This window comes from Scheffersomyces coipomensis, assembly GCF_036884675.1.
Source record: "Scheffersomyces coipomensis strain NRRL Y-17651 chromosome Unknown DFJ63scaffold_4, whole genome shotgun sequence".
Lineage (NCBI taxonomy): Eukaryota > Fungi > Ascomycota > Pichiomycetes > Serinales > Debaryomycetaceae > Scheffersomyces > Scheffersomyces coipomensis.
Window position 1 is genome coordinate 838,565 of NW_027042895.1, and position 21,630 is coordinate 860,194.

Sequence of the window (21,630 nt, forward strand, 5' to 3'; positions counted from 1 at the left end):
ACAGAAGTTTGATGACCGGGAGATTAAGGAAGAGCAAACACTGTAATGAATGGAAGTTTAGTACTGATAGATTGTAGTACTATGAAATGAATAGATGAGATAAAGGACAGTTGAAGTCGATTTATCGATTTGGTTGATACCTTATTTGGTTGATAAGTTAACTCTGTGGTGGTTGACACTTAAAAGATGATTGGTTTAAATGGAAATGGTTAAAATTTTTTTGAATTTATTTGTTTTGGTTTTGTGGTATTTAAAAAAAGAAATTAAAATGATACGATAAAAATTAACTTAACTATGGTAACACTATAACTGTTCTGTTCTGTTTGATTAGATTATGGGAAATGTGGAGAAATGAATGAAATGAAGTGATTCAGATAGACCAATTATATCTAATTATTATCAACTATAAATTACAAAGTGGTGAGATTGTTCATAGTTATATCTGATTGACTCCTTTTCTACTTAATTTGCCTCTGTCTGTGTTAACTATGGTGGTGGTGACTCTCTCTTTTTGTTCCCGGGGTCATTTCCTATGACTGTATATAAATAAATGCCAGTGGAATGACTTTTTTTTTGTTGTTGTTATTCTATTTCCTATTTGGGATTAAATAGAGGTCATCATGTGATCCGTCATGTGATTTGATATGATAGAATTATATGCAGTCCATTAACTTGGAATAAATCATCAAACAACAATAACAACAATTCAAAAACTGGAGGTTGATTATAATTTGATAAAGTTCTTAATTATTATAATAACAGATTTAATTATATTAATTTATATCACTTGATATAATTGATAATTTAGACTATATTTTATATATAACTTATTTTCATAACTTAACTATTTGATAGAGTTATTCCATCATTTATATGATAAAACTAAGAGGTTGATTTTACTTTGTGTAGTATAAGTCATGTGATTGATTCTTTCATATTAATTTTAACGATAATTGACTTTTATTCAACATTGAACAAACATAATGATTTGTATAAGTATTTTAACCATTTCATAGAATCAATCAGTTTATAATATCATATAATTAATCATAAGTTTACTAATTATCATTACTGAAAGACTACTACTTTTCATAAAAAGTGGTGCATTTACGGGGAGGAAATTTAATCACATGACTCGCCATGTGACCCATTTCCTAATTGGGAAATACAAGAGGTTGAAGTACTCCGAATTTCAAAATCGATCTTAATAAAATAAATATTCTATAAAGTTATTAAAAGTATATTAAATAGATATATTCAGTCATTTTGAGTATAATTTGTATGATAACTTATATCATAAAATTAAGTATTTTCTTTCAAATATTAGTTTATTCAAAGTGTCGTAAATATTTGTCTGTCTGTCTGTCTGTTAACCGAACAAGAATGAACCCATGTTTTGGTTACAAATTAGATTTCTTCTATTAGTAATTGAATTTTATTCTATAGTCAATATGATATCTAACTATATCTTACCATTCATTATACTATATTACTATAACTGACTATCCCATATATATATATATATATATATCATTATAATTATAATACTATTATCATCCATTCCTGCATATACCCTATTCAAAAGCCGTTAATAAAATTTTATTTCACTTCAAAAGTTGAGGATTATTAATAACTAAAATTTTACATAGTTATCTAAAGCTTTGAATTGATAATTATTGCAAAATATCATAGGTATTTCCATATACCGTTTACATATATCTGATTGAAGATTAGTGGCCTTCAGCATATCAGTTCATCCCTTTACAGTACTTCATAGACTATTCTTACACGTCTTTTACCCAAGTTCAGAATCCTATATCAACAATATCACACAACAATATGATTCATAGATCTCAACAATCACCATTCTACTCATTTCAAATCTTCGATGCCAATCATAATCTTATCGATTTCAGTATCCTCAAGGGGAAAGTGGTAATCATTGTCAATGTCGCAAGTTATTGTGGATTTACGCCCCAATATAAAGAATTGGAATTATTATTTGAAAAATATCATAAACAAGGATTCATCGTGATTGGATTCCCCTGTAATCAATTTGGAAATCAAGAACCTTATCCTGATTCCCAAATCATAACGTTCTGTCAAAAAAATTATGGTGTTAATTTCCCAATCATGAGGAAAATTGAAATTAATGGTAATTTCGAACATAAATTATATACTTGGTTAAAAAATGAAAAGAAAGGAGTATTAGGGTTTAAAGGTATACGATGGAATTTTGAAAAATTCTTAATTGATAGAAATGGTAATGTCGTAAATCGTTATCTCTCTGATGTTACTCCTTTAACTTTTGAAAATGATATTGTAAAATTATTAAAGGAGAAATATGTCGAACAAGATTGACAATGACTTTCTTCACTCATTCCCTCCCTTCATCCTTAATTCACTCATTCATGTTATCACGTCCATAGTCACTTTTTTCACTTCATATCTGTTCCTTTATTCAATCATTGTATCATTCTAATGTACTTGTAAATATCAGTCATCTTCATCTTTATTTCTTTCATTTCTATAAAGCTTTTTTTAAAAAAAAACATTTTTTTACTTACTATTATACATACAAAAACTAATATACTTAATAATTACTAATTACTAATTACTTTTTGACTTTCTTTTTAACGTCTGGGGTAGATTCTTTCTTTCTCTTTCCATTACCATTAACTTCCGATCCATTTATTTCACTCACTTTTTGATCAGGATTAATTTCCTTAAGAATACAAGTTAATAACGTTGTACATCTTCTTGATAATTCCCCTGAATTACGACTTTGGAAAAAGAAATCAAATTGAAATAATGGTGATTCTCGAATAGCTAATTTAATTCGTTCATATAAATCAGGACTCTCTAATCCAAATCGATATACTTGAACTAATAAAAATCGATCTTCCTCTTCACTAAATGTTCTTTTATTAGTAGCTGATGGAGGGAATTTTAAAATTAATTCTTGTAAAGGATACTTATATTGAGATAATTTTCTTCGAAGGGCTTCCTTTTGTAATTTCAATTTAAGAATCTTCTCTTCTCCTAATTCAATTTGATTAATATATCTTTCATATCCTTCAATCTCACTATAATTCTTCCAAAATGCTTTGGCATATTCTCGAACTTCTTCAATCGTCTTATCTTCAAATTCTTGTGCTATTAATGGAATACTATTTCTTCCATATTTACAACACACCGTAATGAAATGAGTGAAATCACGTCGATTCCAATTACTATAACCCTGAGTTAATAATTCTTCTTTTAAAATTTTTTCATCATCAGTTAATGCACGAGAATTATCAATTTCTTCTTGTTCTAATTTTTGATCCAATTCACGATCTTTTAAAGTGGAAGCATCACCTGCTTTAATAGGGACTTTATATCTGATTTGTTTCTTATAATAATTCTTTTCTAATTCAATCAATTCTAATAATTTGGCAGGATAAAATTGATGATCATAAATATTTAATTGTTTAGGTGGTCTAGGTCCTGATTTTGGTCCTGGATTATTAGTACGACCTCCTGTATTTAATACATCCTTATAATACATATCAATCGAATAATTCTCTTTACGCTCTCTTTTACCAGGATTTATCCATGCATGACCAATATTAGTTATGGCAGTTGGTTCTTTCTTTTTGAAATTTTCTCCATTCCATTCATACACTGATTCATCATTAGTGAAATTTTGTAAGGCATTTAAATCTAATTTCGAATATTTTTGATTTAATTCTTGGGTTTTACTTTCTGATTGTTTTAAAATTTCTTCAATATCAATATCTCCCGATTCATTATTAGATCCATTACCAAACATATCAGCAGCTCCAAATTGAATCATATCTAATAATTCATTCTTAGAAGCTGCTTTACTACTTTGTTGACCATCAAGTCCTCCCGTATTTCTCCCTTGTTGAATAACTAATTGATCTAATCTTAATTTTTGAGTAGCTCTTTCCAATACTTTTTCTTCAATCGCATTACCAGTAATAAAACGGAATACTTTAACTTGTTTAGTTTGCCCAATTCTATGAGCACGATCCATAGCTTGTAAATCAGCTTGTGGATTCCAATCAGAGTCAAATAATATAACAATATCTGCACTTGTTAAATTAATCCCTAAACCACCAGCTCTAGTGGTTAATAAAAATACAAATTTATCACTACCAGGTTTATTATATTCATCAATAGCATTAACTCTATCAGCATGTTCAGTTTGACCATCAATTCGACAATATTCAAATTCTCGGAAATAACAATAATCTTCTAAAATATCTAACATTCTACTCATTTGAGAAAAAATTAATACTCTTGAACCTTCTGATCGGAATTTCTTTAATAATTTATCAAGAATTATCATTTTTTGAGAATTGAATACTAAATGTTCATCAGTAGTGAATGGTGGTCCAGGTTCAGCTCCTTCGAATAAATAAGGATGATTACAACATTTTCTTAATTGCATTACAATGTTTAATAATCGAGTTTTACTTTCCTTTTTATTAGCTCCATTCACAGCATCAATATCTTTTTCTAAAATCTTTTGATACCATTTTCTCTGCATATCACTCATTTTAACATAAACATTTAATTCTTGTTTGGGTAATAATGATTTCTCAACATCAGCTTTGATTCTTCTTAATAAAAATGGTTTTAAAACTTTATGTAATTGTTGAATCACAGTACCTTGTCTTTCATCATTTCCATCTCCATTGTTGGGACTACCACCATTGGAAAACCATTCATCAAATGATTCATTATCAGCAAATACATCAGGTAAGATGAAATTCAAAAGGGCCCATAACTCTCGTAAATTATTTTGTAAGGGAGTACCAGTGATTAATAATCTATTCTTGGAATGAAACATTCTAATGATTTGAGATAATAATGATTCTTCATTTTTAATTCTATGAGCTTCATCAATAATAATATATTCCCAATTAAATTTTCTGAATGTAGCTTTTTCTCGTATAACAATTTCATAAGATACAATAATAACATCGAATTTACATGTTAAAATCTTACTTTTAATAATATCACTTCTTTCATCTTTATCACCTTGTAATACTAATACTCTAATATCAGGAATCCATCTATTAAATTCACGAGCCCAATTATCCAAAGTAGATTTAGGTGTAATCACAATATGAGGTCCATTAATATGTTTAATATATCTTAAATAACCTAAGAATGAAATGGTTTGTAAAGTTTTACCTAATCCCATTTCATCAGCCAAGATTCCAGATAAATTGTTTTCATATAATGATATTAACCAATTTAAACCTTGGATTTGATATGGTCTTAATTCTCCATGAACGTACCCTGGACTTTCAGTGAATTCAAGAATTGGAGTAGTATCAACTTCATCATTTAATAATTCAGCATCTTCTTCCTTTTCAGTTTTTCTTCTTCTCGATGATCCTTTCACTTTATTAGAATGTTTATCATTATGTAAATCATCCACAATCTTTCTAAATAATGGATCTTTATTAGCTTTAGCTTCAATGAAATGATGAAATAATCCAGTTAAACCTAATAAATATTGAAATCTTTGACTGGTCTTTTCTACATCAACAACTTGCTTTTCAGTTTGAGTGAAGTATTTAGATCTATTCTCAGCATCCATTATATCTTCTGATTTGGGATATTCATCTTCATGCTTCAAAATATCATTCAAATCTAATGAAGGTGTCTAAATTAAAGTTGTTAGTAAACAAATCACGCTAAACACGTAGAGAACATCTTGGTGATCAAAATCATCCCACACCATCAATCACTCAATCTTAATTGTATGCTCTTTCTCTAATAAGTAATATCTAATACATACAACCTCTAATGAATCCGTCATGACTGATTCGATTCGATTCAATTCAAACTTGGTTGGTGATATGCTGCCAATTGAAACTATGAAATCTGATTGCGATCAATTTGATGTAAATTCCCAAAAAAGTTTTGATGGTGAAGTTTTCATTTTGAAAGACGCGACGACATTTTCTTTTTTTAATGTTGATCCACCACACATAATAGAAGATTCTATGGTCTATCTACGATTAAGAGTTGCTAGATCAACTATATCTTAACAGATTAAGGCCAATGATATAGTGAAATATGATCTAAATGTAAATTTAACATAAAAGACTCGTTGTTATTAAGTGTGGCGCTACCATGAACCCATCCCACATATAACTAATAATAAATAAATAAATAACTACTGACTAACTAAGATTTAATCAAAACCATCAACAATTTCAAAATCACCAACTTTGAATTTAACATTGCTTTGTTTTTCATAAGTTGGTCTATTATGATAATCAACTACTCTCTTTCTGACATATTCAGTACCAATGATTGGCTCTTTGGTTTGCTTATATAACCCTAATCTCTTTAATAATGGAGAATCAGCCACTTCAATCAAAGCTTTATCACCAGGTCTTACAAAATAAAAGGCTCCAATTCTAGGTTTATCAATTTGATCTGGAGGTGGTCTTATGACACGATGAATCGTTGATTTGAAATAACCTCCTGACCAAAAATTAAGCGTATCCCCCACATTACAAATAATACCATTTCTAATTGGTTTGACATATTTCCATTCCTCCCCCAGTTTAATTTGTAAACCAACTACTAATTGATTGAATAATAAAGTTAAAGTACCGAAATCAGTATGAGCTCTTGCCCAAGTATTTTCCACTTTAGCATCATCTTCAGGGGTTCTAGGATGATATTTCATATATCTTAATTGATCATCACTTGGATCTTCATATAAATGACGTTTAACGAAATATAATTCATCATCTAATTCTAAAATAATACCAAATAAAGTTAATAATTTCTTAACGATATCAAAACATTCATGAGATACTTTTGATAATTGATCGAAATTATCTTTCACAAAATCTAAATCATGATATTTATCATTTAAACCATTAAATTTTGCAATATTAAAGATTTCTGAATTCTCTTTAACATCAGTTCCGAATAAGAATTTATTCCCCTTTGATTTATACCCAAAATAATTCCCTGTTTCAAAATTAACGGGGACTTTTGATTTAGATTCGAGGGAATAATCATTGAAAAACAGTTGTCCCAATTGAAATATTTCTTGTTGATCGATTCCACTATTGATAACTCCAAAGAATCCACCATTCTTTTCAATAGCATTATGAAGATCCTGAGCTAATCCATGTTTATCATGTTCAAATTTGGCGAGATCAATTGTAACTAATTCAGCGTAATCTAATTCATATTTAGTTTCGTTGGGGGTTACCCAAGGTTTCAACTGTGGCTTTTCCCTATGATCTGGGGTAATCGTAGTAGTATTGGCTGTTGGTGACATCAATTGTTAATGTTTTAAACTTGATATTGAAGAAGAAATGTAGTATGAACTGTCTAAACTTATCAGACTTTGAGTAAAATCATATTCACTTTTAGTATTCAGGGATATATCACTAAGTCTTTATTGCAAAAAAATTGTGGTGTCTATTCATAATAATCCTCGGAATTGGACATCAAAGGGTCGGATCGGGGCATAATTTGTTGCTGACCGAAATTTAATACCACAATTAAACTATCATCAAAATGGTATTTTCTTTCGATTATTACTTACAAACGTATTCTTAAGTTGGTAGATATCTTGATATAACTGTCACTATACATTGGTACGTTCTTTATCTGACTTTTTTGTCCATTGCAATATTTAGTTATAGTATGGTAGCATTGGAAGTGGCTGTGCTATCTTTTTATTTGGTTCTCTAAGGGCTATAATACCAGCATTTCTATACCCATGATGACTGAATACTCAATTAATTAAGATATTCTACAGTTACGCATTCAGTTAAGAGTTAGTATCATTTTACTCTCTATATAAAATGAGACGGGGTTACAACGGATGTAAATCTCAAAATAGATAAAGTCCATTTTTGCAAGTGCGGACTATCAACAATTCAATTCACAGCCTCCTAACTCTAAATACTGCGCCAATTGGTATATAAATATTGGTATATAAATAAAGGGTTGAAATACTGATTAGTGTGTTTTTCAAACTGATCTGCTCTACATAGTGAAGATAAACCCTTCTAACAATTACCATGAACTCTTTAGCCAAATCAACTGATACAAACGATACTTATAGATTTTATGCTGAAGTTCCTAAAAGAGCTGTTTCATATAACTTCATTATTTGCTTCTTTTTATATGCTATTATTTTGATTTGTCAAATTGTTTTCATTTCAACTTCAAAATCATTGAAAACATTAGTTCCTAAACCAAAATTGAAACGTTATGTCAATATTATGATTCCATTCATCATTGGATGTTTCTTAGAAAGTATTGGTTTTATTGGAAGATTACTCTCAGCTGATAATATGACAAGTATGGGTCTTTATATCTTACAAGCTTGTGCTATTTTGATTGCTCCCACTTTATTTGCTGCTACAGCATACATGTATTTTGGAGAATTAATTAAAACTTTAAAAATTCATAAATTATCAATCATTGATCCAAAATATTTAACCAAAATTTTTGTCGGTGGTGATATCGTATCATTTTTACTTCAAGGTAATGGAGCTGGTTTGTTTGTTAGTTCCAATAAAACCTTGGTATTGGTAGGAAGAATAATGGTCATTGCAGGTCTTGTGGTCAATATCCTCTTTTTTGGTTTATTTTGTGTTACGCAAGTTATTGTATATTATAGAATTTACCGTCTGACCAATAAGGTATGTATGACAGGTAGTCAATTTCCTTCTAGAATCACGAATTGGAAAACATGTGGAGGTATTCTTTCATTTGTATCAATTATGATCATGGTTAGATCGGTATATAGAGTGGTTGAATATGTCCAAGGTAATAATGGATCAATTACAAGAAATCAAGAATTACTTTATCTTTTAGATTCTACTATGATGAGTTGTGCTGGATCTGCATTTAGTTTATTTAATGTGCCTTACTTTTTTATGGTATTTGAAAATCGTTTTGGTGAAGTAACTGACGATTTAGATGAAATTGTTCAATTATCAGATAGCAAGGATCAAGCTGCTAATATTCCTCTTGTAGACCAAGAGATCGGAGCATGATTTTTGTTATCAGTGATTATTCCTTGAAGATAAAAATTATATAGTTAGCTTCCAGCTATGAACTTTAAAGTTTAATAAAAGATTTTAGCCTACATACAAATTAGATATCAATTCCATCTGAAATTTTGAAACACTTAATTAATGTAATACACCTGAACTAACTACAGACCATCAATGAAATACCATATGCGCTAAACTTAATATTCCTTCAAAATATAAATCCATTCCATATTTTTTAGATCGTACTTTCCTCTGTTATCGTTAAACCTCAAACTGTCTACAACTGAAATTTCATCGGCTGATTTAATCCGCCTTAATTTCAAAATATTTTCGCAACATTTTGATGTCAAAAAAATATAAATTCAATTTCCGCGCAATTTCAAATTATAAATTGTAGTACCGGAAAAGTAATTGTACATATAAAATTACTGAATAATTGAAGAGGAACTATGTAAAAGACAATAGAATGTTGTTGTTGTTGTTGGTGAAAATTAGCAAAAACTTAAATAGTGTGTATAAAAAAAGCAAAACTAAAAGTATCTATAAACCAAAAGTAAAGTAAATTAAAATCAAAGTAAAGTAAAGCAAAGTGTTAATTTGTAGAATTAAATAGCAAATAATATTAATAACGAGAATAAATGTAGAAATGATTACAAGAAACTTATAATCAGTAGTAGTGTAGGATGCCTGTTCCTACCATAATTGAATAAAAATTAAGTAGATTTTTAAGATTTACTTTTTCTTTTTTTAGCTGGACTATCCATTGAAGAATATTTTGCAGCAACTAACCCTGTTATCAGTGATTGACGTTTCTTTTGATTGAATAATGATGATGAATTTTCATGTACCAACTTTAAATGTCTTGTCAAACTATCCTTACGATAGAACCCTTTCCCACAATCATGATGATCACAAACATAAATGATTTCTTGTAACGCATCACAATATGGTTCACATGCATCAACAACTTTGCCTCTTTGGAAATGTTCAAGCACCACATGGTGTCTTAAATTAGCTTTCTTTTCATATCCAATTAAATTCATAGGGCATTCATGAACTGGACATTTGAAGTTTCTAAATTCAACAAAATTTAAATTATTATTATTTTCAAAATAACAATGATTTATAAAATCATTATAATTGGTGAATTGAGTATGACAATGATTTTTAAAACATTTTAATCGAGGTTCAATCAATTTAATATCTCTGATTTGTTCTTGGGAAAATAATTGATAAACTAATTGTTTGAAATTCTTCCCTGTATCAATATTGAAGTGTCCGTCAAGATGATGATAAGCATTAGCAGCAAATTGATTATGATTTAAAATCGTATTAAGTTTATAATCATGAGGCATGGAATGATGTCTTGGAGAAAATGGTCTTTCTTGAGGATTGAATATATGTTCATTAACGTCATCTTCATCTTCATCATCATCATCATATTCTTCACTGGTACTATCATCTCCATTATTATTATGATACAAGTTTGGATTACTTAAATGTTTGGAGTAAGCTTTAGTAGCTAAGGCCAAAGCAGTATTAACATCCATAGGCGAGGTTGGATCAGATTGGGAATCATGTTTATATTCAACTGACATTGAAGATTTTTGAGTTGTATAAACTGTTGGAGTTGATTGTTGATGATGAAGTCTTGGTTTGATTTGGGATTCTAATACCACCGTTGGAGATTTTGAGTTAATAGTTCCTTTATTAGCCGTAGTATACCTTGGAGAATTTTCAAGATCACCTTCTGAAATTGGAGTATTTGGAATTATAACTGAAGGATGAAACATTGTATTACCATATTTCTTAATGGAATTAATATTATTGGAATTATTATTAGTAGTATTAGTAGTATTAGTATTTACAATAGATGAAGATGATGGACCGGAAAAGGACGCAACAGTAGCAGCAGCAGCAGCGGCAGCAGCGGTGGTGGCATCACCAATACTAAATATATCAGTATTAAACAAACTATCATTATGATGAGAATTATCTTCTAATCCAAAGGAATTTTGATGAGGATGGATTTGAGATGCAGTATTAACATTAGATTGATGATTATAATAACCACCTTGATTATTATATAAGATAGGAGAAGTGGGAGGAGTTGTTACTTGATTATCTTGAGATGATGCTGATACAGGTTGAGCCACCACTACTGGTGATATAAGTGGTCTTTTTTGAACAAGGTGACGAATTTGATGATTTGGGGGTAAATTATTTTGAGATAAATATTGTTCTTGTTGCTGTTGTTGATTATGAAGTTGTTGAAGTTGTTGTTGTTGATTTTCATTTATTTGTGATTGGAACATATTCAATTTGAATGGAATATTTTCTTTAAATGGATATGGCTGAGCAAATACTGTTTCTTGTAAGGGATTTTCCAAATATTGAATGGTTGGTGCTGGTGGATGTATATGATTATGGGTGTGATTATGATATAAATCAGTTTGAGAATTATAACTTGAAGCTGAAGTTGAGTTTGTTAAGGATGGTGCATGACTTAAATCGGATGACATATACGCTTGTTGTTTATATATATCAAAAGGATTGATAGCAATATTACTACTCAAGTAATTTGATGCAGTAGCCATGCTGCCATTGATACCAACATCAGTGGTGGTATTATTATTAATAATATTATTATTATGATTTATATTGGTATTATTAGCAGTTGCAGACGCGACAGTAGTAGTACTCCTCGTATCACCATTTGAAACGGCAGCTAGAGCCACTGCAGTAGTGTTATAATTTGGTGAAAACATGCTGCGAAACAACCAAAATTCAAATTATTTTTATTAAAAGTTAATATTTCTTGCAGCGCGGCAGCAGTAATATGGTTTGACCTTTTTTAATTGTTGTCTGAGAATTTTATGCAAATATGAAATATGTACCTGTACCTAGTCTCCCTTAGCCGATAACAGATAATCAGTACAATCGAGATCTTTTTTTTTTGGCCCAGTAAAATTTAGCGTCCAAAAAGCTGAGTGAGCGGCAAGAAATAAAAATAAATTCCTCACTAAAAAAAAAAATAAAGGATGAAAATAGAATTAAATTCCAAAAACGTAAAATCCAAAAGCAATAAGCAAAAAAAAAAAAAAAAAATAAAGATTAAAAAATAATTCTTTTTTTTTAATTTGTTTGCTTTGCGTAATCGATAAAATAGTCCAAAACTGTCTATTCTAAAACGAGTATGAAACCAAACTACTAAATGATTGACAAATGAAATGAAATTAAGTGAAGTGAAGGTAATACCAATTCAGATACCTGTTACGTTATACCTCTTAACAAAGTATAGTCTAATTTGAACAATGAATGTAAACAAAAAGACTTACTATAATGGAACAAAAAAAAATAAACTATGCGTAGGGGGAGGAGGGAAAAATAAATAAATTAGATAATGAATTTTTCCAGATTAGACAACAATGGCAGCACTTTGTTAAAATGAATGAGCTGCTATATCAAAAACGATTGTTGTTGTAAAAATGAATCGTATGTAGAAATGTAATGTAGTTACCCCTAGTTCCAAATTAGAATTGGATTGAGTGTTTGTTGTGAATAGTTAGATGGATAGATTGATTGATTGATTCAAACGATTAATTGCTTTTGCGCATACAAAACGATATTAAATGGTTACAATATTTGGCTGCTTTTAATGACAGACAGGCAGACAGACAAGTAAAATGACAAATATATCTCGGTTAAGATTGGGTTTAGTCAAGGTAATGATTGTTGAAGTCAATGAATGATTGATTGATTGATTGATGTGATTGAGGAGGATGGTTGGTAGAATGGTGTGAGTACCAACAATAAGTCTCAACCTACTTATTATATCGTGACGCAAATGGTTGATACAGTAATTGAACTAGATGAACTATCTAAAACAACGAAAAGGAGATCGGAAATCGGAAAAAGATACGTTTATGATTAATCGTTGAAAAATATCAGAAGAAATCCGTCGGTCTTTATATATTAAAAATTTACCATTAATGAATTAAGATGAACCCTTTACCATTTTGACTATTGATCTAAAGTAGTATGTATTTCCTCAAACTATCATAGTTAATGTTTTTTTTTATTTTTATTATTTATGAATTATTATTTTTAACATATGAATATTATTTTTTATAGTTTCAAAACTTATTTTTTAAAACTCAAATAATTTTGTAACTTTTGATTATTTTTTGGTAAATGGTACAGATTAAAGTTTGCCTGCATGATAATGTTTGTGACACTTTGCAAATCATGCATTAAAAAATAAAGGGAAAACAACATAAAATAAAAAAAGAAAAAGAAAAAAAAAAGGTTGAGAATTAATTTGACTTTGACCTTTCCTTTCAGTTTTATAACCGTAATAAAGTGATCAGTTTCTGGATTCAATTTATAATTAAGTTATAGTAACTTCGATCCAATTCGATCTAGCTTTTACATTTAATTGATCAGAAAAGTTCAAAGGTTTTATCATTGATCATGTTTGATTAATTACGGTTAACCGGAGCTCTGTAATATTTTAGTTCTCTTCATTTGTTCCATTCATTTCATTTCATTTATTTTTCTTTCTTTATTTTTCTCTTCTTTTCGTTTCTCTTCATTTCTTTTCCGTTCTTTTTGGGATCCACAATTATTATATATTTTGTCCGCTTTTTCCTATATATCTGTTTTGTACTCCTCTCTATATGCTTTCAACAAATCAGACTGTATTCGGAGAAGTACGTAGGAAGCGATAAGTAATCTTAACAATCTTTTGAATCGTGGCTAGGGGGGGGTGCACCTGCACCTTAACAGTGTCTCTTTTTTTTCAGTTAAACTTTTTTTGAAAGAGGTTTTGAAACTGTCTGTTTGTGACTCCCTAATTCATCGTTATCTCGTAGTCTATAAAAAAAGTTTAACGTGCAACCATCCCCTTCTATCAAAAACTATAAATTTATTTATTTATTTATTTATTGGTATATTCTCGTACACTAAACCACTAATTCTATAAACAAACCAATATCAACACAATTAAGAAAAATAAAATTCATTTTCTTCTCTGTTCTTTGTTTTTGTAATAAAATAAAAAAACTATAATATTATGACAATAATAAATATTAAAAAGAATAGTTATTGAAATTGAGAGAGGTATTATAATATTCTTGTCACAAAGTCATTCATGTGAATAAAACTTAAAGAACATCTTCGAAGTGTAATTTAATTTGATTTAATTAATTAATTAATTTCTAATACTTAATTATATCGTAAGGTTCCTCATGCTACCAAAAATTAATTTCACTTTTGAGTTCAGTTTATAGTACATATTTTAAATCAAAATTTGTAAAGTTTACCCTAGACCTAGATCATCACCTTTATAAAATTTATAGATTGATCGAACTCTTTAAATCGTTCTGAGTGCGTCTTTAGCTTAATAGGTGCTTAGGGGTTGCGGTTATTTCGACTATATTATGAAAATCCTAAACCTTATTTCGTTCATAAATTTGATATTTCAATTCGTATTTGCATTTAAATTAGGTTGGTTTTTAGTTCAAACCGAGCTCCAAGCGACTGATGTACCTCATGGTATAATTAACCATTACTACGTTTCACGATTAATTTTGGCTATTAATTTTAAATATATAATAATATTTCGATTCCACGTGAAATACTACAACTAATTTCTTCTTGTGAACTTATCGTACTTAACCTTAAATGTTATCGAAAGTCTTTACTATGATTATTATTAGTGATAAGACGTTATATTATCTCGCTTTTGAACAATTTCGCTCCTGATTCGGAAGTATGGGCTTTGACATTCCCTACCACCATTTTGAGCAACAGATACGAAACGTTATGTAGATCTATGTTGATGAAGATAGTAAGCTAAATCATATGATTTAAAAGACCAGGGATCAATAACTGTCTAGGCTGCGGATGTTTAGCACCATTTTGATTTTTGTTAAAAATAGCGTACCGTCCTCGTAAAGGGAGCCAGAACAAACAAAAAAACAAAAAAAAGAAATAAAAAATAAAAATAAAAAAAAAAGAAATTAATAAGGAAAGTCGAGATAACCCAGAACATTTGCTTTTGGTTCGTTTTGTTGATGGTAATCATTCTAGAGTTCATAACAACATCGTTATGATAACAATGATTGTCATTGCTCATAGGTTACGTTGCAATATACCTTAACATAGCATGACACGCCTTGAGTGATTAATTAGGGGCGGTAATTAGGGAAATAACTTTACTTTGTTGAGTATAAACCATGTGGAAATATAAATCCCTAATTGAGAAACATAACTATAAATTCTAAATGAAATAAACTTAGACTCCTTTATTGGCCATGTTTGAAGCGTGAATAAGCCAAGCTATTAGTTAACCATGACTTGAATCAAATAAAGTTAAGTAATCACAATTAAATTTCATATATTAACATATAGATTAATTTATTCTCGATAGTGGTAATAAGTTACTGATAGCATGTATTGCCTAGATAGTGGGGTTATTTAGTGGGGGAGGTAAAACCAGAGCTTATATTATTTCTTTTATTTTTTTTTTATTTTTATTTTTTTTGGTTTATTTTTATGGGCATTGTTATAATAGTTTAATTACTGTTTTGGTCTGATTATTATTGTTTCAAAAAGGCCGCAACTCTTTCATGCCCAGAGGTTAACAATGATAATTTTGAATTATATTCATAAAATTTAATTAAACGTAATGTGATATCCCTTTTTTTACGGATACTTTCATTCATGTTTGTAACGTAACCAATGATTCACTAGTCATCTCATTGATGGGTAATTTCCTTATTGAGTTAATTTGTTGTCTAATTTAAGTTGGTTAAACTATGTTTTCGATCTACATTCTTGAGTTGGATCATTCTTTTGGTTTGATTCTTGAAATAACCTTTTATTATTACTATTATTGGTTAATGAGCCGAAGCCTAATAAATTAAATTGAATTAAATTAAATCCTAGAGGGAAAATAAAAAATTTAGTGATGAAAAAAAAAAGATTAATATTGACCACGCTGTTGCAGCTGAGATTTCGGGTTTACAATAGAGACCAGTGACGGACAATTATGCTACATAGTATGGATTTATAGTGCATTGGATGCTGCAGTACCAGCAGTAACGAAATGTTTAAAGTAGATGAAAGTAAGTTACTATCGATCGGCAGAAAATAATAAAAATAAACTACTGCTGTTAGCGCCACTGCCGTCGTAGCCAACACTGTCGCGGTATAATTATCAGTAATCCCTTACCATTTTCCCATTCTTAAAACTGTTTTAAAAATAGATGCAACAAATATAACAATAGAGATCCAATGTTAGCGCATACTCCACTCCAGTACACAAAATGAAAAATAATGTAAATAAAAATCCATTCCATACTTAACAACAACTTAAGAAGAGAGGGACATATTACATATTAAGCAGATTGTCCTACCCCCTTCTCCTCTCCTCTACCTCTGGTTGGTTTATCGTCATTTTGTCAACTTCAAGTTTGACGCTCTATTCCAGTTTTCCGCCTTCTGCATGGTTAATAAACTTATCTATCTTAATGGCTTTACTTCCCGAGAATCAAATTTGTAAGGCGTTTTTTTAATTCATTTACTTACTTTGAATTAAATTTCATATCTTTAGTTAAACCCAGTTCGATGATTGTGTTAAAAAAAAAAGAAGTTCAGTAAATTTTTTGGATAATTATTTTTTAAGCACAATTTCATTATTTTTTTGATGTCTGTACTCATAAAAAATCAATTTTATTGTTCCAATTATTTAATTATTAAGAAAAATCAATGATTATTTTTATGTTTGTTTCTGTTTTTAGTAAATACAAAGATTGTATAGAATGAGAAGGTGAGTAGCTACAGTGATGTAAAGAGATCTACCAATTAATGGTTGTTCCAAAACAAGGCTTAATGTGAACAGTAAATATTATTTTCTGTTCGTAGTTGAGATAGAGAGAAGCAGTGCTGTCTTAGTGACGGGACGGGGCAATTCGAATATGTCAAAAAAGTCAAATATTTCGTGACTTGACATTTCTTACACAACTATATAATATATTTCCTATCAATATGGTGAGGATAATTTTTTAAAAGCACAAATGATGGATATATTTGTGACAGAAGCATTGGTTAGAAAACCTAGCGTACCTCCACTAATTTGTCTCACTAGGAGATCTGCCGCTATTTTTTTTCTTAAACGAAAAGGGACAGACTTGTGCGAATTCAGAATTGAGTTTATGGCAATATTCGTAAACTTGACCTCATCTTAATTTTCAATTGTAATTGAAATTAATTTACATTGAGGTTATTGTCCTGCTTTGATGCACGAGCGTATGAGTAGTCGAATTAGCTTGTCCCGAAATGTATGTGATTATATGACAGACAGCTTTGTCTCTCTAATGTACTTATCATAATTTGGGCAGGTTTTACCTCTAATTAATATTATTTTTTTTATTAGACAGATTCGTAAATTAAAAACACATAAAACTGAAAATATTAAAAAAAAAAAAGAATTAAAACTTAAAAAAAAAATAAGAAAATGAAAAGGGCTAAAAATACTTTCCCTGTTGTATTATTAGGATATTTTGTATTGGAGAAAATATAATTGGATTGATTAGTTGGAACAATAAACCTATACTATGGAGTTGGTATATGTGTTCTTTTTGTTCAATTCATACTTTCTTTCTGTTTTGAAGTCCGTTCTGTAATTAATGAGGGGTGTCAGTACAAACTGGTTTGTGTCGCTACGGTTCGGTAGAAAATAGCCTTACTCTTGAGGATCAATCCTTTAGCCAAACCCAAAATGACCTATGTGCTTAATTAGTTTAATTGGCATAAACATTTGATTTCTACTGATAGTCTAGGTCAATTGGACTACATGAAAGCGTGCTTCATAGTCATACCCTCCTTTAGATTATTTTCTTAGCTAAGCATAGAAAGGGTAGGATTGAATTGCGAGATACAAGATTTATTTTATTATTATTTATCCTCCTATTTATTATTTTCTTAGTCATAAAAATCTGGTTTTGTTTATAATCGTACTGAAAATGGCTATGATTATGTCAATTTCAGGATATCTTATTTGATATAATAATTACGTGTACTTTATTTCAATTAAAAATATTGTTTATAACTTTTGTTTAGAAGTAAACCACCTTCCCTTATTGAGGAACTTTTTTTTAAAAAAGAGAAGAATGGTTCTGTACTTTATTTCTTAATTCTCAAAAATATTTAATCCTTTCTCCACAGCGGTTAAAAGCTCTTATCAATATCGGTGGTGACTAAGTGTGAAGTGGTCAAATAATTGTTTAAAAATAATAACTTCACAATATGAGGTAACCCATTGTTAAGTAGTGATAGGTGTTGTTTTATTATCTCGTAGTCAAGCTCTTTTACGAATTTATTTTACGAACTTACAAAAAATTATTTTCTCTTCAAGGATTTAAAGTGTTGGTCTTTTTGTTTCTTTTCTTTTATTTAATCTCTATATTATTCTATTCAATGATATTTGAACAAGTGCCGTATCATTGTTGTTAAGCAAGACCCTCTTTATGGTAATTAAACAACTTAGTATAAAGACGCATATCTTGTCAACAAATTAAAGCCTCTATAAAGGTTGTAAAATATTGTTACTTCATGCACTTATGGTTACATTTGATATAAATTATTTAAGATATGATACGAATTAATCGTAGTTCTTTATAAAATAAGGGTGTAGGATATTGCCGTCTTTATTCGTAATAGGAAATGCTTAGTTTATATGCAAAGGCGATATATGAGAAAAACATATTTGCATAACGGTTATAGCATTTCTCCCGCTTTTTACTAAAAATAATTAAATGTAAGGATATTAAAATTGTCTTATCGACTATAAGTTAATGTTATATCTCTTACGTACCTTCAATTTATATTCAACAGTAAACTCATTTCGGTTAATTTCTGGAGCGAGATTTCCCAGTTGAGACCTGAAAAAAGGGTATCTTTCATTTATATCGTTTAGCTTTAGAAAGAATCGAGGATAGATCATTTTTATTTCGTAGATCTCCATTTATGTTAATGAATAAGCCTACCATGTGGGAGACAATTAATAATAATAGTGTGGTTCAGTGTTTTATTTTAAAGATTTTCGATTTTCCTTAACTGGTATTTATTTTTTGGGAAACGGTCGAGTACAAAGCTAGAGCTCAATACAAAGAAGGCACCACCACCTTATCTGAATCGTTGTGTGGAGTAAAAGATGATACGTTAACGGTTCCACTCTATCATTCTTTTATAGATATATTATTTCTGAATTGTTTTTTTTTATTATTATCTTATTTTTCAAGACACTAATTATTTTTTATTTTGTAATATAAAAAAAATAATATTAGAAAAAAATAGGAGGGAACACTTACAAGGGATCTGTAGCTATGCATTTAAGCTTGATATAAGTTTACGAATTAATTAAAGACCTTGCAGTTGATATGCTTTTACGTCGTCTAATTATGGCCAAATAGCCTGATCATGTTTTTTTTACAACATTTATAGTTTTTCGGAGTAGGTACTTTACTCATTCGTAATTGAAACCAATATTGAACAAATTTGAAATTAAACTATATTCGATGGTTTTAATGCTTATAGGAACTAACTTTCTATACAGTATGCAATTCAACCTTACATCATACCCCTCTCTTTCCTAATTGACAAATAATATAATATAATATAATATAGTGTTCAGTTATTTTTGTGAAATTCAAGAAAAGAATTGTCATATATTAGTAGTTTATTTATTGTTAACAATTTAAATTTCTCTATTACCATTCATGAAGATTAAAAATTTATTTTGTTAAAAAATAAAATTATTTTTATATGCATAATCAAAGTTAACGCATAGTGCGTAAAATTATTTTTCTGCATACTTTAAAATATGTGCGAAAGATTTGCATATTTTCATCTAAAAATCAAAAATAATTTATTTAAACTTAACTTTAAATTTTGTTTGAGTGAACGGATGCTAATTTAGAATGATTCGGAAAATTATTACCGCACATACATACCGTACATATTTTTATGGATGCATAGCTTTATTCAACTTTAACCCGTTATTAAGAGTTCTTAACTAAGGGGTAACTTTAATTTGTGATTTACTTTTGATCGTACCCTTGGCTTTAAACAAAATAAAGTCTAGATGTACAATGTATAATGTCTGTTTTTTTAGCTGCAACTTCGAAGTAGGTTATGTATCGGTAACAACGTTTCAGACGGAACTAAATTGGAAACGTTACTTGATTATATCTTTGATTGTTTCTACTAAAGTGTTAACACATAATTTTTATTTATTCCAGCCTTATAATAATGATGAAAAATATAAAATTTTTATCTTAATTTACGTGTCTTTGATTGGAACCAGTTCTTAATTCAATAATAATAACTAAATAATAAACTAAAAATATTTGTTATTAAATAAATAAATAAATAAATAAAAATAATGTCATACCACTAAATATTAATCCTTTAACACGCCTTATTGTGCATCCACTATCCTTAACAAATAGAAGAAAAGTTATTTCTTTATTTTCGATTAAGCATGTAAAGATCTACGTTCAAACAATGACGCCTTTCACGTCACTTATTCTGTTCCTCCCCCCTCCCCCCCTTGAAGTATATAAAAATTCATTGAGGCTAGAGAGACTTTTTTTTTATTTTGTTTGTTTGTTCTTTTGTTCGTTTTGGCATCGGAACCATTTTCCTTTCTGGGTAAAGTTACTTGTTTTAGAATAAAAAAGATCGAGACTTAAGGGGCAGTCAAAGTAAAAACTTTTGGGGACAATGTAGTTTATAGGAAAACCAACAATTTGATACCCCTGGGTTGCCCCCCAAATAGAGAATTTTAAATTCTTAATTCAACCTTTTCACCGAGTCTGATATTTTTCTTAGTTTAGGTGATAACCGGGATATAACTACTTTTATTTTATAATCATGGTTCATATCATACCCGACAATAACTTACTACAGGCTTGATATAAGCTTTATTCGGAAAGAAAATAAAAACATTCGGTATGATATGCCATTGTCTCGAGATATATCCATATTTGTTCTGTTTACCATCTGAAATGAGGTTTATAATAGAAGTAATTTAATATTCTTTCATATCGTGAACAAGGCTGACTTGGTTAACAAATATAACAGAATAAATAATCTAGGAATAGTCAAAAGAATGTCATATCGTGATGACGTCTATCAGAACCTATTGTTTATGCCGATAGTACATACCAGATTGTTAAAGTTACATTGTAGTACATAATGTCGGAGATCTAACTGGCGAATGAATAATTTCAAAGGCGCGGTATTTGTCATATTAGTAATTTTTGCGAACAATCCTTTGTTCATAAATTCACTTCAACCTATTTCAGATTAAAATTCAGATTGATCAGCCTTCCTTCCTAATTCGTCTTTTTTTATTTATTTCTTGATATTCCGATAAAACAATAATATGTTTAATGTACATATATCGTGAATTATTTTAATATCGAAAGAAAATAATTAATCTTGATCGTAAACACTGACATAACTGGATTTTAAACATCTAATATTAGAAGCCATG

General features: G+C 29.3%; 4 protein-coding genes across 4 annotated transcripts; 2 read left to right on the top strand and 2 right to left on the bottom strand. All coding sequences in view use genetic code 12, as the record gives it.

The window, feature by feature from the left end:
* Positions 1 to 1,839: 1,839 nt before the first annotated feature.
* On the top strand, positions 1,840 to 2,361 carry GPX3 (Gpx3p; the record flags this gene model as incomplete). Its single annotated transcript, XM_064907471.1, has 1 exon — positions 1,840 to 2,361. The coding sequence occupies one exon, from the start codon at positions 1,840 to 1,842 to the stop codon at positions 2,359 to 2,361; it is 522 nt and encodes a 173-aa protein (XP_064761721.1).
* Positions 2,362 to 2,614: 253 nt separating this feature from the next.
* DFJ63DRAFT_335700 (chromatin-remodeling ATPase) lies at positions 2,615 to 7,330 on the bottom strand (the record flags this gene model as incomplete). The annotated part of the gene is made up of 2 exons (XM_064908249.1): positions 2,615 to 5,673; positions 6,232 to 7,330. 2 exons carry the CDS (start codon positions 7,328 to 7,330, stop codon positions 2,615 to 2,617), a joined length of 4,158 nt encoding a protein of 1,385 aa, XP_064761722.1.
* A 375-nt stretch (positions 7,331 to 7,705) lies between these two features.
* On the top strand, positions 7,706 to 9,427 carry DFJ63DRAFT_153614 (RTA1 domain-containing protein). Its single transcript, XM_064903596.1, has one exon. The coding sequence runs from the start codon at positions 8,082 to 8,084 to the stop codon at positions 9,063 to 9,065; it is 984 nt and encodes a 327-aa protein (XP_064761723.1). The 5' UTR covers positions 7,706 to 8,081; the 3' UTR covers positions 9,066 to 9,427.
* Positions 9,428 to 11,914, bottom strand: RME1 (Rme1p). The gene has a single exon (XM_064903595.1). It carries the CDS (start codon positions 11,831 to 11,833, stop codon positions 9,791 to 9,793), a length of 2,043 nt encoding a protein of 680 aa, XP_064761724.1. The 5' UTR covers positions 11,834 to 11,914; the 3' UTR covers positions 9,428 to 9,790.
* Positions 11,915 to 21,630: the final 9,716 nt, after the last annotated feature.